The 13,001-nt window shown below is 42.3% G+C and overlaps 1 protein-coding gene across 2 annotated transcripts in view; it reads left to right on the top strand.

Annotated features, from left to right (window-relative positions):
* tbl1x (transducin beta like 1 X-linked) overlaps positions 1–13,001 on the top strand; it is a 32,523-nt gene that overhangs the window by 17,141 nt on the left and 2,381 nt on the right. For both annotated transcript variants that reach the window (XM_061791421.1, XM_061791422.1), the window contains exons 2-14: positions 4,378–4,483; positions 6,824–6,969; positions 7,064–7,283; positions 8,094–8,226; positions 8,811–8,952; positions 9,046–9,109; positions 9,225–9,322; positions 9,976–10,036; positions 10,130–10,251; positions 10,347–10,421; positions 10,523–10,650; positions 10,992–11,157; positions 11,264–11,365. In XM_061791421.1, the coding sequence (XP_061647405.1) occupies positions 4,426–4,483; positions 6,824–6,969; positions 7,064–7,283; positions 8,094–8,226; positions 8,811–8,952; positions 9,046–9,109; positions 9,225–9,322; positions 9,976–10,036; positions 10,130–10,251; positions 10,347–10,421; positions 10,523–10,650; positions 10,992–11,157; positions 11,264–11,365 (1,515 nt within the window). In that variant the 5' untranslated portion in view covers positions 4,378–4,425. The remainder of the gene's footprint in view (positions 1–4,377; positions 4,484–6,823; positions 6,970–7,063; positions 7,284–8,093; positions 8,227–8,810; positions 8,953–9,045; positions 9,110–9,224; positions 9,323–9,975; positions 10,037–10,129; positions 10,252–10,346; positions 10,422–10,522; positions 10,651–10,991; positions 11,158–11,263; positions 11,366–13,001) is intronic.

The raw sequence follows: 13,001 nt of genomic DNA, 5'->3' as shown, positions 1-13,001 counted from the left end.
TGACATGAGAATATATGGATTGAATGAATGCTTGACTCCATGTACTGTACAGCAATAGGTAAATTGGGCCCTACAGCTACTTAGTAGCCTATTGTCTATTTTTAGACCGCCATTAATGCAGCACAGTCGAGGCTCAGTGACTTGAGTGTAAAAGATGTCTTTGCATGCAACTCCATTGCCCTAAATGTTAGTGTTGCACCATTTCTTTACGCCTCACCTTTCCACACATAATACATATAAGGCAAAGGGGAAGTGAAGGATGGGAAGTTATAGTTACCCTTAATATACAAAGGGCTCATCCACAATTTTGTGGTGGGCAGTTCCATCTGTTTATTTTGTGTTGCATATACAGGATAGCTTGACATTTACACTATCAATTGTACATATGTATTGACTATTGGGTGAATATTGGATCATAAATATTTGGCATGAGCATTTGACAAAATTTCTATTATCGACTGTGGGGATGTTGTATTAAGGAGAATCTACTGCAGATGTCTTAGCCCTGACTTTGTTTTGTTGTTCTTTAGACAGCAGTGCCTCTGCTGGTTGCAGCCAAATAGTGCCAGGACATTACTAGTCAACAATCAATTCCACACATCAATGTGCCCATCTCTAATAAACACTTGATTGGAGGTCGACCTATTACAAAATATACATAGGAGTGCTGGGATTTTTGCCTCTGCAAGAAAGCTGTCAGTCAGACAATTGTCACCACTAAGTGTTTGGTTGAACAATTGCTTTTGACGTAATGGTCCTCCCCTCCCTTATAATTACATTAGTGAAGTAATTAGCAGTGTGACATAATTTACGAGAGATTAAGAGCATCTGTACATTGTTGTTGAACAGGTTGTCTTTAAGAGGTTCCTGTGTTGTTTGGGTATATGCTTGAACGTGCATATTTTGAAGGCCTCTGGCTCAAGCTAGTCAGTCTGTTTGTACATTAAAGTAGGGCTGGACGATTATATGATGGCGATTAGTGATTGCGCAAAATTTCTGTCCGATCATGGCGATCAGCTGTGTGCATGATTACTCTTATTAAACATGGCGGGAATGTACATGACAACAGCCAATCAGAGTTGACCTTTTCCTTCTCCACTTTCATTTGCAAGTTGTAGAAGGAAGCATAATGAATAAATGCGCATATGATACGCGGAGCCGAGGTTACGAAAAAGATGTTGGTAATGGCTTGGAGTTATCCTCTGAAGACGATGCTATTGTTAAGAAGTTACTCAACGTTGGTCTCAAAAACAGCGTGGAGAAAATTAAGCTTGTGACTTTATGAAAAGCATATAAATAAACGCCAGCAGTCAGCACAGTCTGTCACTCACTGCTACCAACACACATAGCATTAGCAGTTTAGCCACTACTAGCGGTGCAAACTGCAGCGACCGGAGCAAAGCAGCAAACAATTGTGTCATCGTCATTATTCAGGTGGTTTGCAATGTGACAAAACTAGCTAATCTGTAGTGTTATTCAAGATGATGCACATTTGAAAGCAGCAATAATGTTGACAGTGTAGCTGGAAAATGATCATGTTTACAATCCACAGTCTCTTCAGTATGCCCGAGGGGGCATTTTGTTTCTTTTGTATCTTGTATACCTCCAATAATACTCAGGACTATGAACTGTTATGTGATATTTTTCTGCGTTCGTTGGAGTGTTGAGTGAAAATTGTTCTGGTAATTTTCCATATTTATTTTATTTAACGGTCGACTCGGTGTTCGAATGGTGAGCACATCTGCCTCACAGTTCTAGGGACCCGAGTTCAAATCCGGCCTTGCCTGTGTGGAGTTTGCATCTTCTCCTCGTGCCTTACTCCAGTTTCCTCCCACATTCCAAAAACATGCCCATAGGTGTGAATGCGAGTGTGAATGGTTGTTTATATGTGCCCTGCGATTGGCTGGCGACGAGTTCCAGGTGTACCCCGCCTCTCGCCCAGCTGGGATAGGATAAGGGAGGAGGATAAGCAGTACAGAAAATGGATTGATGGATTTTATTTATTTGCTTAGAATGCTAAGATAATGTTGGGTTTACTTTTTTAAATATGGACCATGAGGAGTATTGTGAGCAAAAGGCATTAATAAAATGTTGAAATACTCTGTAGATTCATTAGTTTTCAGTACAGATGCTTTAAAACTGGCATTTAAAAAAAACATTTAAAAACAGTATGAAGCAAATCATGATAATCGAGATCGGACAATATGACAATATATATCGTGATAATTTTTTTGCAGCCCTATATTAACGTATTAAAAGTATCCTCCAGAAGTCACATTGTCTTCACTTGCACGCGGACAAAAGTTGGCCAAAAGATGGATGTATGCATGGATGTTTTTTTTTTACATAGTGCCATCTACATGAAACTCTTTGTCATTTTTGCTGGTCCTTCTAAAAGGGGCTAGTTTTTTTCTCCTTACATCGTTTTCGTCTGTACATGTACGTTTTTATTAGGTTGTCGTGGTGGAAAGGTACCTGAAGTGCTCCGCAAAGCAAGCGAGAGAGCTACGATAGTGCATTTGCTTTCCGTGCTCACGACAACCGATGGTGTTTGGTGTGCGACAGATATTAGCGTTCCCATGACAACAAGGTTACCCCCTTAAAAGTGTATGTGAGTGAGGAGTCACTTGTATAAAGATAACATTTGTAGGCGGTGGCTGTTTCACGAACAGTGGTTTGTGTATTTTTTTTATTCTTTAACACAAATGAGGTGATGGTTGACTTGTCTACAAGTCACATTTTGTACACATCTGCTAAACCTTACTCTTAGCCCATTTTAAAAATGGCAACAAGAGACAGACACACAAAGGACAGTAAAGGTGGTTGATGATAGTTTTATAAGCTGCTATCGCTTGAAAGAATTAACTCTAAAACTGGTGAAAACAGATCTGTATCTCTCTCTTTTTCCCCATAGACTGTTTCCGTTCAAATTCATATGTGATTAGAACTGACAAGCAGAGAGCATTTCATAGTCCACTCATCACTTCAGTGTGGATAAACCTTCAAGCATTTTGTCAGATATGGAGGCCCAGGTAGTAATGTAACGGATCATAGTCAGTCTGATTGATGCTGATGCCCTTTCTCCATCTCTAAGCGGGGCTTGAACCCCTCCAGGCTTCCTGGGAATTAAGTGTGCAGTATGGTTTGTTGTTGTTGTTGTTGTTGCTGCTGTTGTGACTGGGCTTTTGCGAGGCGAGCCCCTCAAATGTAAGCTAATGGGCTCTGTGATCAAATCAGGACACAGGAGCTAAGGGTCATAAGTGTTTTGTTTCCATGCAGAGAGAATGGCATAGACATTTTGCCTTTTGAATTAATTTGTTGAAGCAAATGATGAGTCTTTGGGAACTGAAAGGTGTAGTAATAACGTCTTACAAATGCTGTTAGTCTCGTCTGCTTTTCTTCATTTGTAATTTGCTGGACATTTTTAATCAGGTGCTTCCTTTTAATAGCTCAGTCTGCCCCACTGGGAGACAGGGGAACAAAACACATTGTGCATCCTTGAATTAAGAATGTTAGTTTAATTACAGAACCTCTACTGTGGTACATTAAGGTGAACTCCCAGAACAAAGATTATACCAATGTGAAAGAGTGCGTAATTCCTTTTGTGGAACTTATTCACCCCCTCTGGCTGTGAGCTCTTTGTTAATTGGGACAGCACTGTTGTCTGTATTTTGCTCCATCGCTCTTGTTGCTATGTTACCAAAGGGGAATTGGAGCGACCGCAGGCAGTGTTAGCGATTCAAGTTGGACAACCATACATGCCTCATACCTGATGCAACATTGATTCCTCTTTGTGAATCCTCTTTAGACCCTTTGATTTCTCTATTTTGAAGCAGAAAAATAAGCCAGTGTTCCTGACTCATTCTAGGTGCTGTTGACTTTGTCCAACCCCCCCCCCCCCCCCCCCCAACACACACATACATTATTTACATTTTTTATTTATTTATTTGTATTTTTTACACTATTATCCGTTTGCGGGCTTATAACACAATCAAAGTCCACACCCGCTTGCCTAGCATTGGTATCAGAGAGTTTAAAATCCTGCAGAATTTGTGTGGGTGGCTTTATATGAATATTTTACTTATTCCTTCTATCTTGTGTAAGTCTTGTTATTTAGCGCCTTATCATGAATTTTTCTCCATCAGTCGGTGGTGTGCCATGTCACGAGGGGCACCCCTTGGTTTTGTGTGGAAAACCTAACGTTTATTCTAGCATTGGTTAAGAAAATATGAATCGTGTCTGCACATGGTCATCTGGCAGACTGTTGTTGACATTCTTGCTATTCGTGTGGAAAAGATAGAGATGTGTTGTTGCAATGATGTGAGTCCCGAGACGTAATATTCATCCTGCTTCTATTTCGTATGTCTCTCTCTTCAGGAGTGAGCTGAGCCTTCCAACAGACTTCCACTGTTTCTTTGGGCTAAAATGAGTATTACCAGTGACGAAGTGAACTTCTTGGTCTACAGATACCTCCAAGAATCAGGTTGGTCTCGCAAAGCTGGGATTGATTGATACACTTAAGCAAGTCTGTTTCTAACCGAACAGAGAAAAAAATTAATTGTGGCCACGGAGTTACATGGAAATGGCTTTCAAAATGCTATTTTTGAACACACCACCATTATAGTGCCCTATTGTGTCCTGCGTGTTAAGTGTCCTGTTTAGACAAGCTGAGCATAAACAACAATGGCACTACTACACCGCTACTGTGCCCTGTGGAGTCGTATTACTTAGATATGAGAAATTCTACACGTACGCATGTGCCTATAAAGAGGTATTCAAAAGACAGTTTCAGATAAGACCTGTGAGAACAAGCAGTTGATGCACATGCGTATAGTGTTTATTTCCAAAGTGACATCGCCAACTACTGGCCCGGCATGAAGATTACAGCCTTTTCAGTTGCAATCAATGGCAACACTGCTGTCTGTAACTTTTCAAAAATGCAACAAAATGTGGTTGTCATGTAAATGTACAGTGACAAAAGACACAAAAACGTAAACCCCAACAAATCTTTTAGGAAACCTCGAGTGTCCTTTCAGAGTAAATATTTTCTGTACTATTGTACTGCAATGATTAATCAAATAACTTGATTACAAAAATCTCAAAATCTCTGCCTAGAAGCTTCACACGGATAATCTTTCCACACAGACTAATGTTAATGTAGTCACACGTATAGAAAAAAAGTTGGCGTGATGGCAGCAAGACAGGCGAAAAGAGTCTGTTAAAGATAGAGAATGTCGAAAGTTTGGAATCATTTCACGTTCAAGAAAGAAGAATAAGTGCAATGTGTACCACATTATGATGATGATAGCTAATTCAATATAGCCTACCATCCCTAGTTACAACGTATTGCAACGCCCCCACAAGTGGTCACGTAGAGAAGAATAGTCACAGATGTCACTTGATTGAACAAACTGTAAGAAAACAACACGTAATAAGCACATTAATACATTAGCTACCTATGGCCACAACTCACGCAGTGTCGCTCAACAAGCGACTGTTGACAGACAGCCAACTCTACACTCTTATTCGCTGACGCCAATGTTACTCAACAGGTCAGGCCCCGCCTTTTAAAGCCATATGCACGCAGTCACAGATAATATAGTTCAAATGTGAGGATGGCTACCCCAAGTGGACAAAAATATTACCTGCACATTCACATGCATGTTATTGTTTTTAATAATGCAAATAAAATTTACATCTGATTACTTGATTAATCAACGGGGTAATCGGTAGAATACTTGATTCTAAAAATATTCGATGGCTGCAGCCCAACATACTTTGCTACAAAATAATGTGCAAATGCGGGGAATTCATTGCAAATGAGAATTGTTAATATGCACAGATAAAAATATTCTTTTCATGCGAGGTTGCATTGTTACAAAAATGAGTACACCAATATAATTCCATGTTGCGAACTTTACCCTAATATACTGTAGCTTCAGGCTATATGACGTGTGTTGGGTTACATAATGACTTTGGAGTGGATTTTATTGAATCTTCCTTTTGAAATATAGTCTATAGTATAATCATTATATGATTCAATCCTTCATAGAATGTAGGCATATTATTTGTTTTGAAATATCAATTTACAGTTCAGTCCTAGATACAATCTGGGCAAATGATTGAAATCTATGGTGTTGTGTTGTCTTATGATCTTTTCCCACAGATTTTGTGGGTAAGGTTAGTTAAGTTTGGCACATCAGTCCAATGTGGCTGACATTTGCAGTAAAAAAGGTGTGTCTTTAAACTGTTGACTAGGTTATGTGGAGAGCGCAGTGGGCTGATCCACAGCTGTCACAACCAGAGGAGTGGTTAAAGCGAGGCATAAAGTACAATTTCCAATAAACTTTAGAATAAAATCCTCCGTTAATCTGTTATGTAAACGGTTTTGTAAAGAAAGCACAGAACTGGATCTATATAAAATGAGCGACTGTAAAATCAGTGAGGATGTGAACATGTCACTCAGATTTAGTTAGTTGAGTGGGTAGTCCTCAGAGGTTGGCCTCTTTTCAGCAGGACATCACTGCAGTGCACTTTGGCACCGCTCCAAATAAAGTCCATCTTGGGTGTGACTTGTTGTGGGCGGCGCCTTTTATAACATTCATTCCACATGACACAAATCTGTGCGTTTTGGTGTAGCCAAACACAATTGTGGGCAAAAAACCTTTGTAGCCTTAATTATGGAAGCCCAAAAGAAGTCTATTAGATGCTCTAAATAGGTCTAGAGATATTTTCACCCTCAATGACTCGCAGATGTCATACATGTTATGTAATTGGGGCTGAGGAAGGAATGGGACTGACAAATATATGATTTTGTTTTCAGGTTTCTCCCACTCAGCATTCACCTTTGGCATCGAGAGCCACATCAGCCAGTCCAACATCAATGGAACACTAGTGCCCCCTGCAGCCCTTATCTCCATCCTGCAGAAGGGGCTCCAGTATGTGGAGGCAGAGATAAGCATCAATGAGGTGAGATGATATTTGCTGTAGCTTCCATCTGTATGATTACAGCAGATTTATGCAATGAATTGCGCTCAAAATGTATTGGCTATTTCCCCGACAGGACGGAACGGTCTTCGACGGCCGGCCGATCGAGTCGCTGTCGCTCATTGACGCCGTGATGCCCGACGTGGTGCAGACGCGGCAGCAGGCGTTCCGTGACAAGCTGGCCCAGCAGCAGGCTGCCTGCACCATGGCGGCATCCACCTCTGGCAACCAGTCCAACGCGCCAAAGAATGGTGACGCCACTGTCAACGGGGAGGAGAACGGCACACACAACATGAGTACGTTAAAGGCACTGGAAAGGGATCCAGAATCAGTTTGAAATAGAATAGCCATGTCTGTATTTAAATTAAACTCATAAAAGATATCTTGACTTACAGAGAGGAGCGCACCACCGTTTGTGTTGCATGTGTACGGATAATGTTGTGTCTTAAATTATTGGCGAGCGGCATGCAGTCATGCTATTTATGTAACTGACGCAAGCTATCAGCCATCGTGCTTACACAATAGAAATACGAGCCTTATCAGGTGTACCGTCCAAACTGAACCGCCTGGTGGATAAATGGCTTTACTGGCCTTTTGATTGTGCTCTCGTCCTTATTTTGTTGCACAACACACAAACCTTCCATTCAAATGTGGGCTGAGACAATAGGAGATAGAGGTTACTAATCTATGTTTTTGGATGGATTCAGCGTTATCTACCGGCTCACCAGTTCCTCTACTTCAGATGAACAAGAGTGGCGAATAATACGATCCTCACAGAATGTGCTGTAGTTGGCGCTTTGCAGCGTGATGTGTTAGTGAAACCTGAGATGTGTGGAGCAGGTGGATTGCAAGGGGGAGAGAGAGAATGTTTGTGTCAACATGGAATAGGGGGATTTAATTTCAAGGTGTCAGCAGCATAGGAAGTTTTGATGTTAGTGAGGCTTTACTGTGTTTGTGTAAAAGCTGTTCGTTTCAAGACTAAAATGACAATAAAAAGTGACAATACCGTGTTGACATAAAATGGAAACATAAAAGCATGGACACTCTCCTGTAAAAACACCCTATTTGCACATATTTCATGTGCTGATGCGTGCCGTTGCTCTCAGATAACCATTGCGAGTCGATGGAGATGGATGTCGACGTGGAGATACCCGCCAGCAAAGCCACAGTCCTGCGAGGTCACGAGTCGGAAGTGTTCATCTGTGCCTGGAACCCCGTCAGTGATCTGCTGGCCTCAGGGTAAGCTGTAAAGCCCATGTGTGACAGTGCGTGTGTGAGAACGGGTGTGTGCGTGTGATGAAGCTGACCTGAATAGAAAAAAGCAGATGAGTAACGCCTCCTTGCATGCAGGCTCTGGCTCTGTTTCCTAACACGTATTCATTGCTCAGACTGTTTACACCAACAGTGTGTGTGGTGTGGAACTTACAGTCCGTGGGGCGCGAGAACATGTGATCTAACCCGCCAAGCAATTTTGGAAAAAACGACACAATACAACCTCTGAGGAGCTATTGTATAAAACTTGAATACTTTTAAACCACAACTACGCACACCATACACAGGGTTCCAACACGCTAACCTAAATTTGTATGCAAATGCTAATGCATTATTATTATTACACTAAATGTTTGTATGAAAAACACTTCCAAGCCATAAATATAAAATAATCAAATGAAAATGGGTAAGTATGGTGGTGACTGAGTGTGACGATGTATTCTCACACCGCTACACAAACTAGTTAAATACATTTTGGAGGGCGGAAATGCCCCTTGAAGGAAATGGCTGGTGTACACGATGAACCCTAACAGTCTTTGTATTCCGTTCAGTTCGGGGGACTCCACCGCCAGAATCTGGAATCTCAACGAGAACAACAACTCCAACTCCACCCAGCTGGTGCTGCGCCACTGTATCCGAGAAGGTGGGCAGGACGTCCCCAGCAACAAAGACGTAACCTCACTAGACTGGAATGTAGGTTCCAGCTCCTCTGCGGACGCGTTTTTCTTACTCCTCTTCTTTTGAAACAGACTTTTGTATTAACCACTGCGTCTTTCCACCCGACAGAGCGACGGAACGCTCCTGGCGACAGGCTCGTATGACGGCTTCGCCAGGATATGGACGAAGGACGGTATGTTCTCCCGTTTGTGCAGTACTGCTGCGCCATTAACCTTGGTCTTCATTTGGCGCTGTTGTTATTGGGAATGTTGTCTCTGAAATAACACAACATTGCTCTCATCCATTAGGAAATCTGGCGAGCACCTTGGGACAGCACAAGGGGCCAATATTTGCACTCAAGTGGAACAAGAAGGGGAACTCCATTCTCAGTGCTGGCGTAGATAAGGTATTTTATGACGCCGTTTGTCTGTCAGTAGTTGTGAAATGTTAACTTTTTATTCTTGATGAGATGCATCTCATCAATTATTTTTGATGAGATGCATAAAACTCACTTCTTTTTTCAGACCGAGAATGAGTAACAGTCACTTATATTTGAGTACACGCCATTACCAAGTACCGAAACTCAATAATACAATTACATCTTGTAATTGTGATGAAAATGTATTTTATTTTAATAATATATTGTTCAGAAACATACCACACGAACATTTCTTGAAAATAACACTTTTTAGAGTAACAACTTATTACTGACAACTCGCGGGGCTGCCCCTTGAGCGGAGTTCATCATCCGTTTTGCAAAGCATAATTTGCACTTGGCTAAATGCATGTGGCATCTGGGTTTACCTCAAACTATATCCACATGGTTTACATGGCTCCTACTGCACTTTTCCGGAATATATATGTCATCCCGGTCAAGTGGTATAGGTGTCGTAGTATCGGAGCATTTTTTCAAGCACGAGTACAGTACAGACTTACAGTACTGGCACTGCTGCATCCCTATTTTTTTCCCCATACTCTATCATGCAAATTATGCTTGTGAATATCAACTTGGGTGATTTGTGTTGCATTGTTTTGATCTGCTAAACTTGATTTTCCCAGACGACAATCATTTGGGACGCGCACACAGGAGAAGCCAAACAGCAGTTCCCCTTCCACTCAGGTAAAGTGTGTTCAATCTTGTATGCGGGACAATACAAAAAGACCTAGGCAAACACTTTTTAAGGAGCATGTTGTTCATCCCATTGTCCCACAGCTCCGGCTCTGGACGTTGACTGGCAGAACAACACCACCTTTGCCTCGTGCAGCACGGACATGTGCATCCACGTGTGTCGCCTCGGCAGCGACCGGCCACTCAAGACCTTCCAGGGTCACACGGTAAGACGATTCGTTCCATAGAACTCCTCATATAACATCCTAGGGGAGCCATGATCATGAATGCTGTGGGTTTTCTTTATTTTTTTTTGTGGTAGAACGAAGTTAACGCCATTAAGTGGGATCCATCGGGAATGCTGCTCGCCTCCTGTTCAGACGACATGACCTTAAAGGTGAAAGTGGCGCTCGGCCTCGGGATTTCAAGACAAACGGCACACCAGAGGGGCGGGGGGGCACTTTGTACTCACGTCCCCTTCCTTTGTCTCTGTTCTAGATCTGGAGTATGAAACAGGAATCATGCGTGCACGACCTCCAAGCTCACAGTAAAGAGATCTACACTATCAAGTGGAGTCCGACCGGGCCCGGCACCGGCAACCCCAACTCCAACATCATGCTCGCCAGGTGGGGAAGAGCTCGCGCTCGGTTCGTACTCACAGCAGCCCGTCGCAGTGCGAGTAACTGCCAGTGACCCGCGGTGGTGCACCCTGACCCGCATGTGCGCGTCGGATACGTTCTACTTCACACACCAAAGGGATGTAGTGACAAGATTATGATTCTCGCAGGAAATAAAACGGTCATTGTCAGCACCACTCTGATGCAACTTCCTCATCTTAAGTAAACCAGCACCGGTGTTAAATGCACCATTTAGTTTCTAGTCTCTTTCAGTTTTGCTCTGCCTGGGATAAGAAAAAAGGCAGTTGTGGTGTAACCCTTCTTCTGCGCTTCCTCCCTCACGCCCGCAGCGCGTCGTTTGACTCGACAGTGCGGCTGTGGGACGTCGAGCGGGGGGTCTGCATCCACACGCTGACCAAGCACCAAGAGCCCGTCTACAGCGTGGCCTTCAGCCCCGACGGCAAGCACCTCGCCAGCGGCTCCTTTGACAAGTGTGTGCATATTTGGAACACCACGGTAAGTCTCGGCCACGGCCGTATCTCTTCATGAGTGACCAAAAAGCACAATACTCTTCATTTTTTTCATATTCTTTTTTGTTTTCTCACTCGGTATGTTCTTTCAGTCTGGCGCCTTGGTGCACAGCTACAGAGGTACTGGTGGGATCTTTGAAGTGTGCTGGAATAGCACTGGGGACAAAGTTGGTGCCAGTGCGTCAGATGGCTCAGTAAGTGCCCACACATTCTAAATTTCTACTATACTTGTTGGGAAGGGATACAGTTAGGCCTATCACGATAAAAAAAAAAATTGAAGACTCAATATTTCCCCCGAAACTGTCACGATAGACGGTATTATCGTCATATTTCTTTTATGCCTCTGAAATCATGAAAAATAAATCCCGCCATCAAGATGCAAGACTGCGGTCGGTCCGCTGAAGACGAGCCCCTCACCTAAAAATCAAAAAATTGACGTTTGCTGAAGGACTGATCTCGCCTCACCTCTTCCTGTCCGTTGACCTCTTTCCTGACTGACTGCTTTATTTTACAATTCACTCAAGGCAGACCAAAAATTGCGCCGAACGAGTTAATTTGTATGATCAAAGCATATTCATCCACGTCAAGACCTGATTTGAAGACGGACTGATCGTCTAATGCGTAGCTAGCATAGCTATTAATGTTAGCTCACTAGAGCCCACTCATTCTTTGGTCAACACTACAAGAGATGACACAATCATTGACATTTTACTAACGTCTTTAAGCAAAGCAAACTACATCACCACATTATCTTTTTTTTTTTTCCTCCCTTCGTGGGGATTTCAAGTAGCGAGCCGTTGTTTTTTTTATCTGTGAGGGCGGGCACTTGATTAGGGACAGCGAGCAAGACGGCAGCCGACCGGGCTTGTCGTCGCCGTGCTTTTAAAAGCTTGTATCTCGTATTTAAAAGAGGGGTTTGCACTTTGTTTCTGAAAGGCTAACAATATAATACTGAAGAATGTAAAATAAAACGAAAACTGATCATATAGGCAAAGCCAGCAACCGCACAAGATTCATTGTTTTATTTAACTCACCCTGAGAGCGCAGCAATTGCATGTGCCCATCCTGTGTAACATTGTGTTAAAACTTGAGCCGCGACGTACACCCGAAAAAGCACGGAGATGCAGAGTTGAAAGGAGTCATGTCATGGTTAGGGTTCCATTCAAATTCGGGTTTCAAATTCGGGTTTGAGTTTCAAAGTTGTGTTTCAAAACGGGGTTAGGGTTTCAAAGTAGGGGAGCACAAAAGTCTTCTTGTCATCCGGGTTTGCTCTTTATCTGCATGAGGTACTAAACCTAGATATAATCTTTTGGAAATATATAATGCACATCATGGCGTATAATCAGAATGATACACATTTACTCAAATTATATATTTACAGTCGAAACTCTAAAGTTGAACGTTGAGCACGAGTTACGGAACGCTGGTATGACCTTTTTCTAATTTTGATACAATCATGGGAGATAATGGAAAATAACAAATAATAACTAATCTGTTACCATTTTAACCCTTAAACTGCACTGGCAATGTTTCAAATAACATTGTAACATTCATACAAGTGTAATCAAATTACCGGGTAACCACTGCCAGTAGTATAACGAAAATCAATAAAAACGTTAATTGAATGATGAGTGACAAAGGCATAATGCCCCGCTCTCATCTCACTTTGTAAGTCTTAGTCGTCACAAAAGTGTTAAAAAAAAAAAAGAGTGGAAACAATCCAACACTGACTCAAATCTGATCTTGTTTTTTTGAGTGCGTCGTCAACCATGACGGTGCGCAAGAACAAAAAAAAGCACAAAATTAATTGTTTGATTTTTGGTTTTTTTG

This window comes from Phyllopteryx taeniolatus, chromosome 12 (assembly GCF_024500385.1).
Source record: "Phyllopteryx taeniolatus isolate TA_2022b chromosome 12, UOR_Ptae_1.2, whole genome shotgun sequence".
NCBI lineage: Eukaryota > Metazoa > Chordata > Actinopteri > Syngnathiformes > Syngnathidae > Phyllopteryx > Phyllopteryx taeniolatus.
Note: the sequence above shows the minus strand (reverse complement) of the source record. Positions and strands in the feature narration are given on the sequence as shown.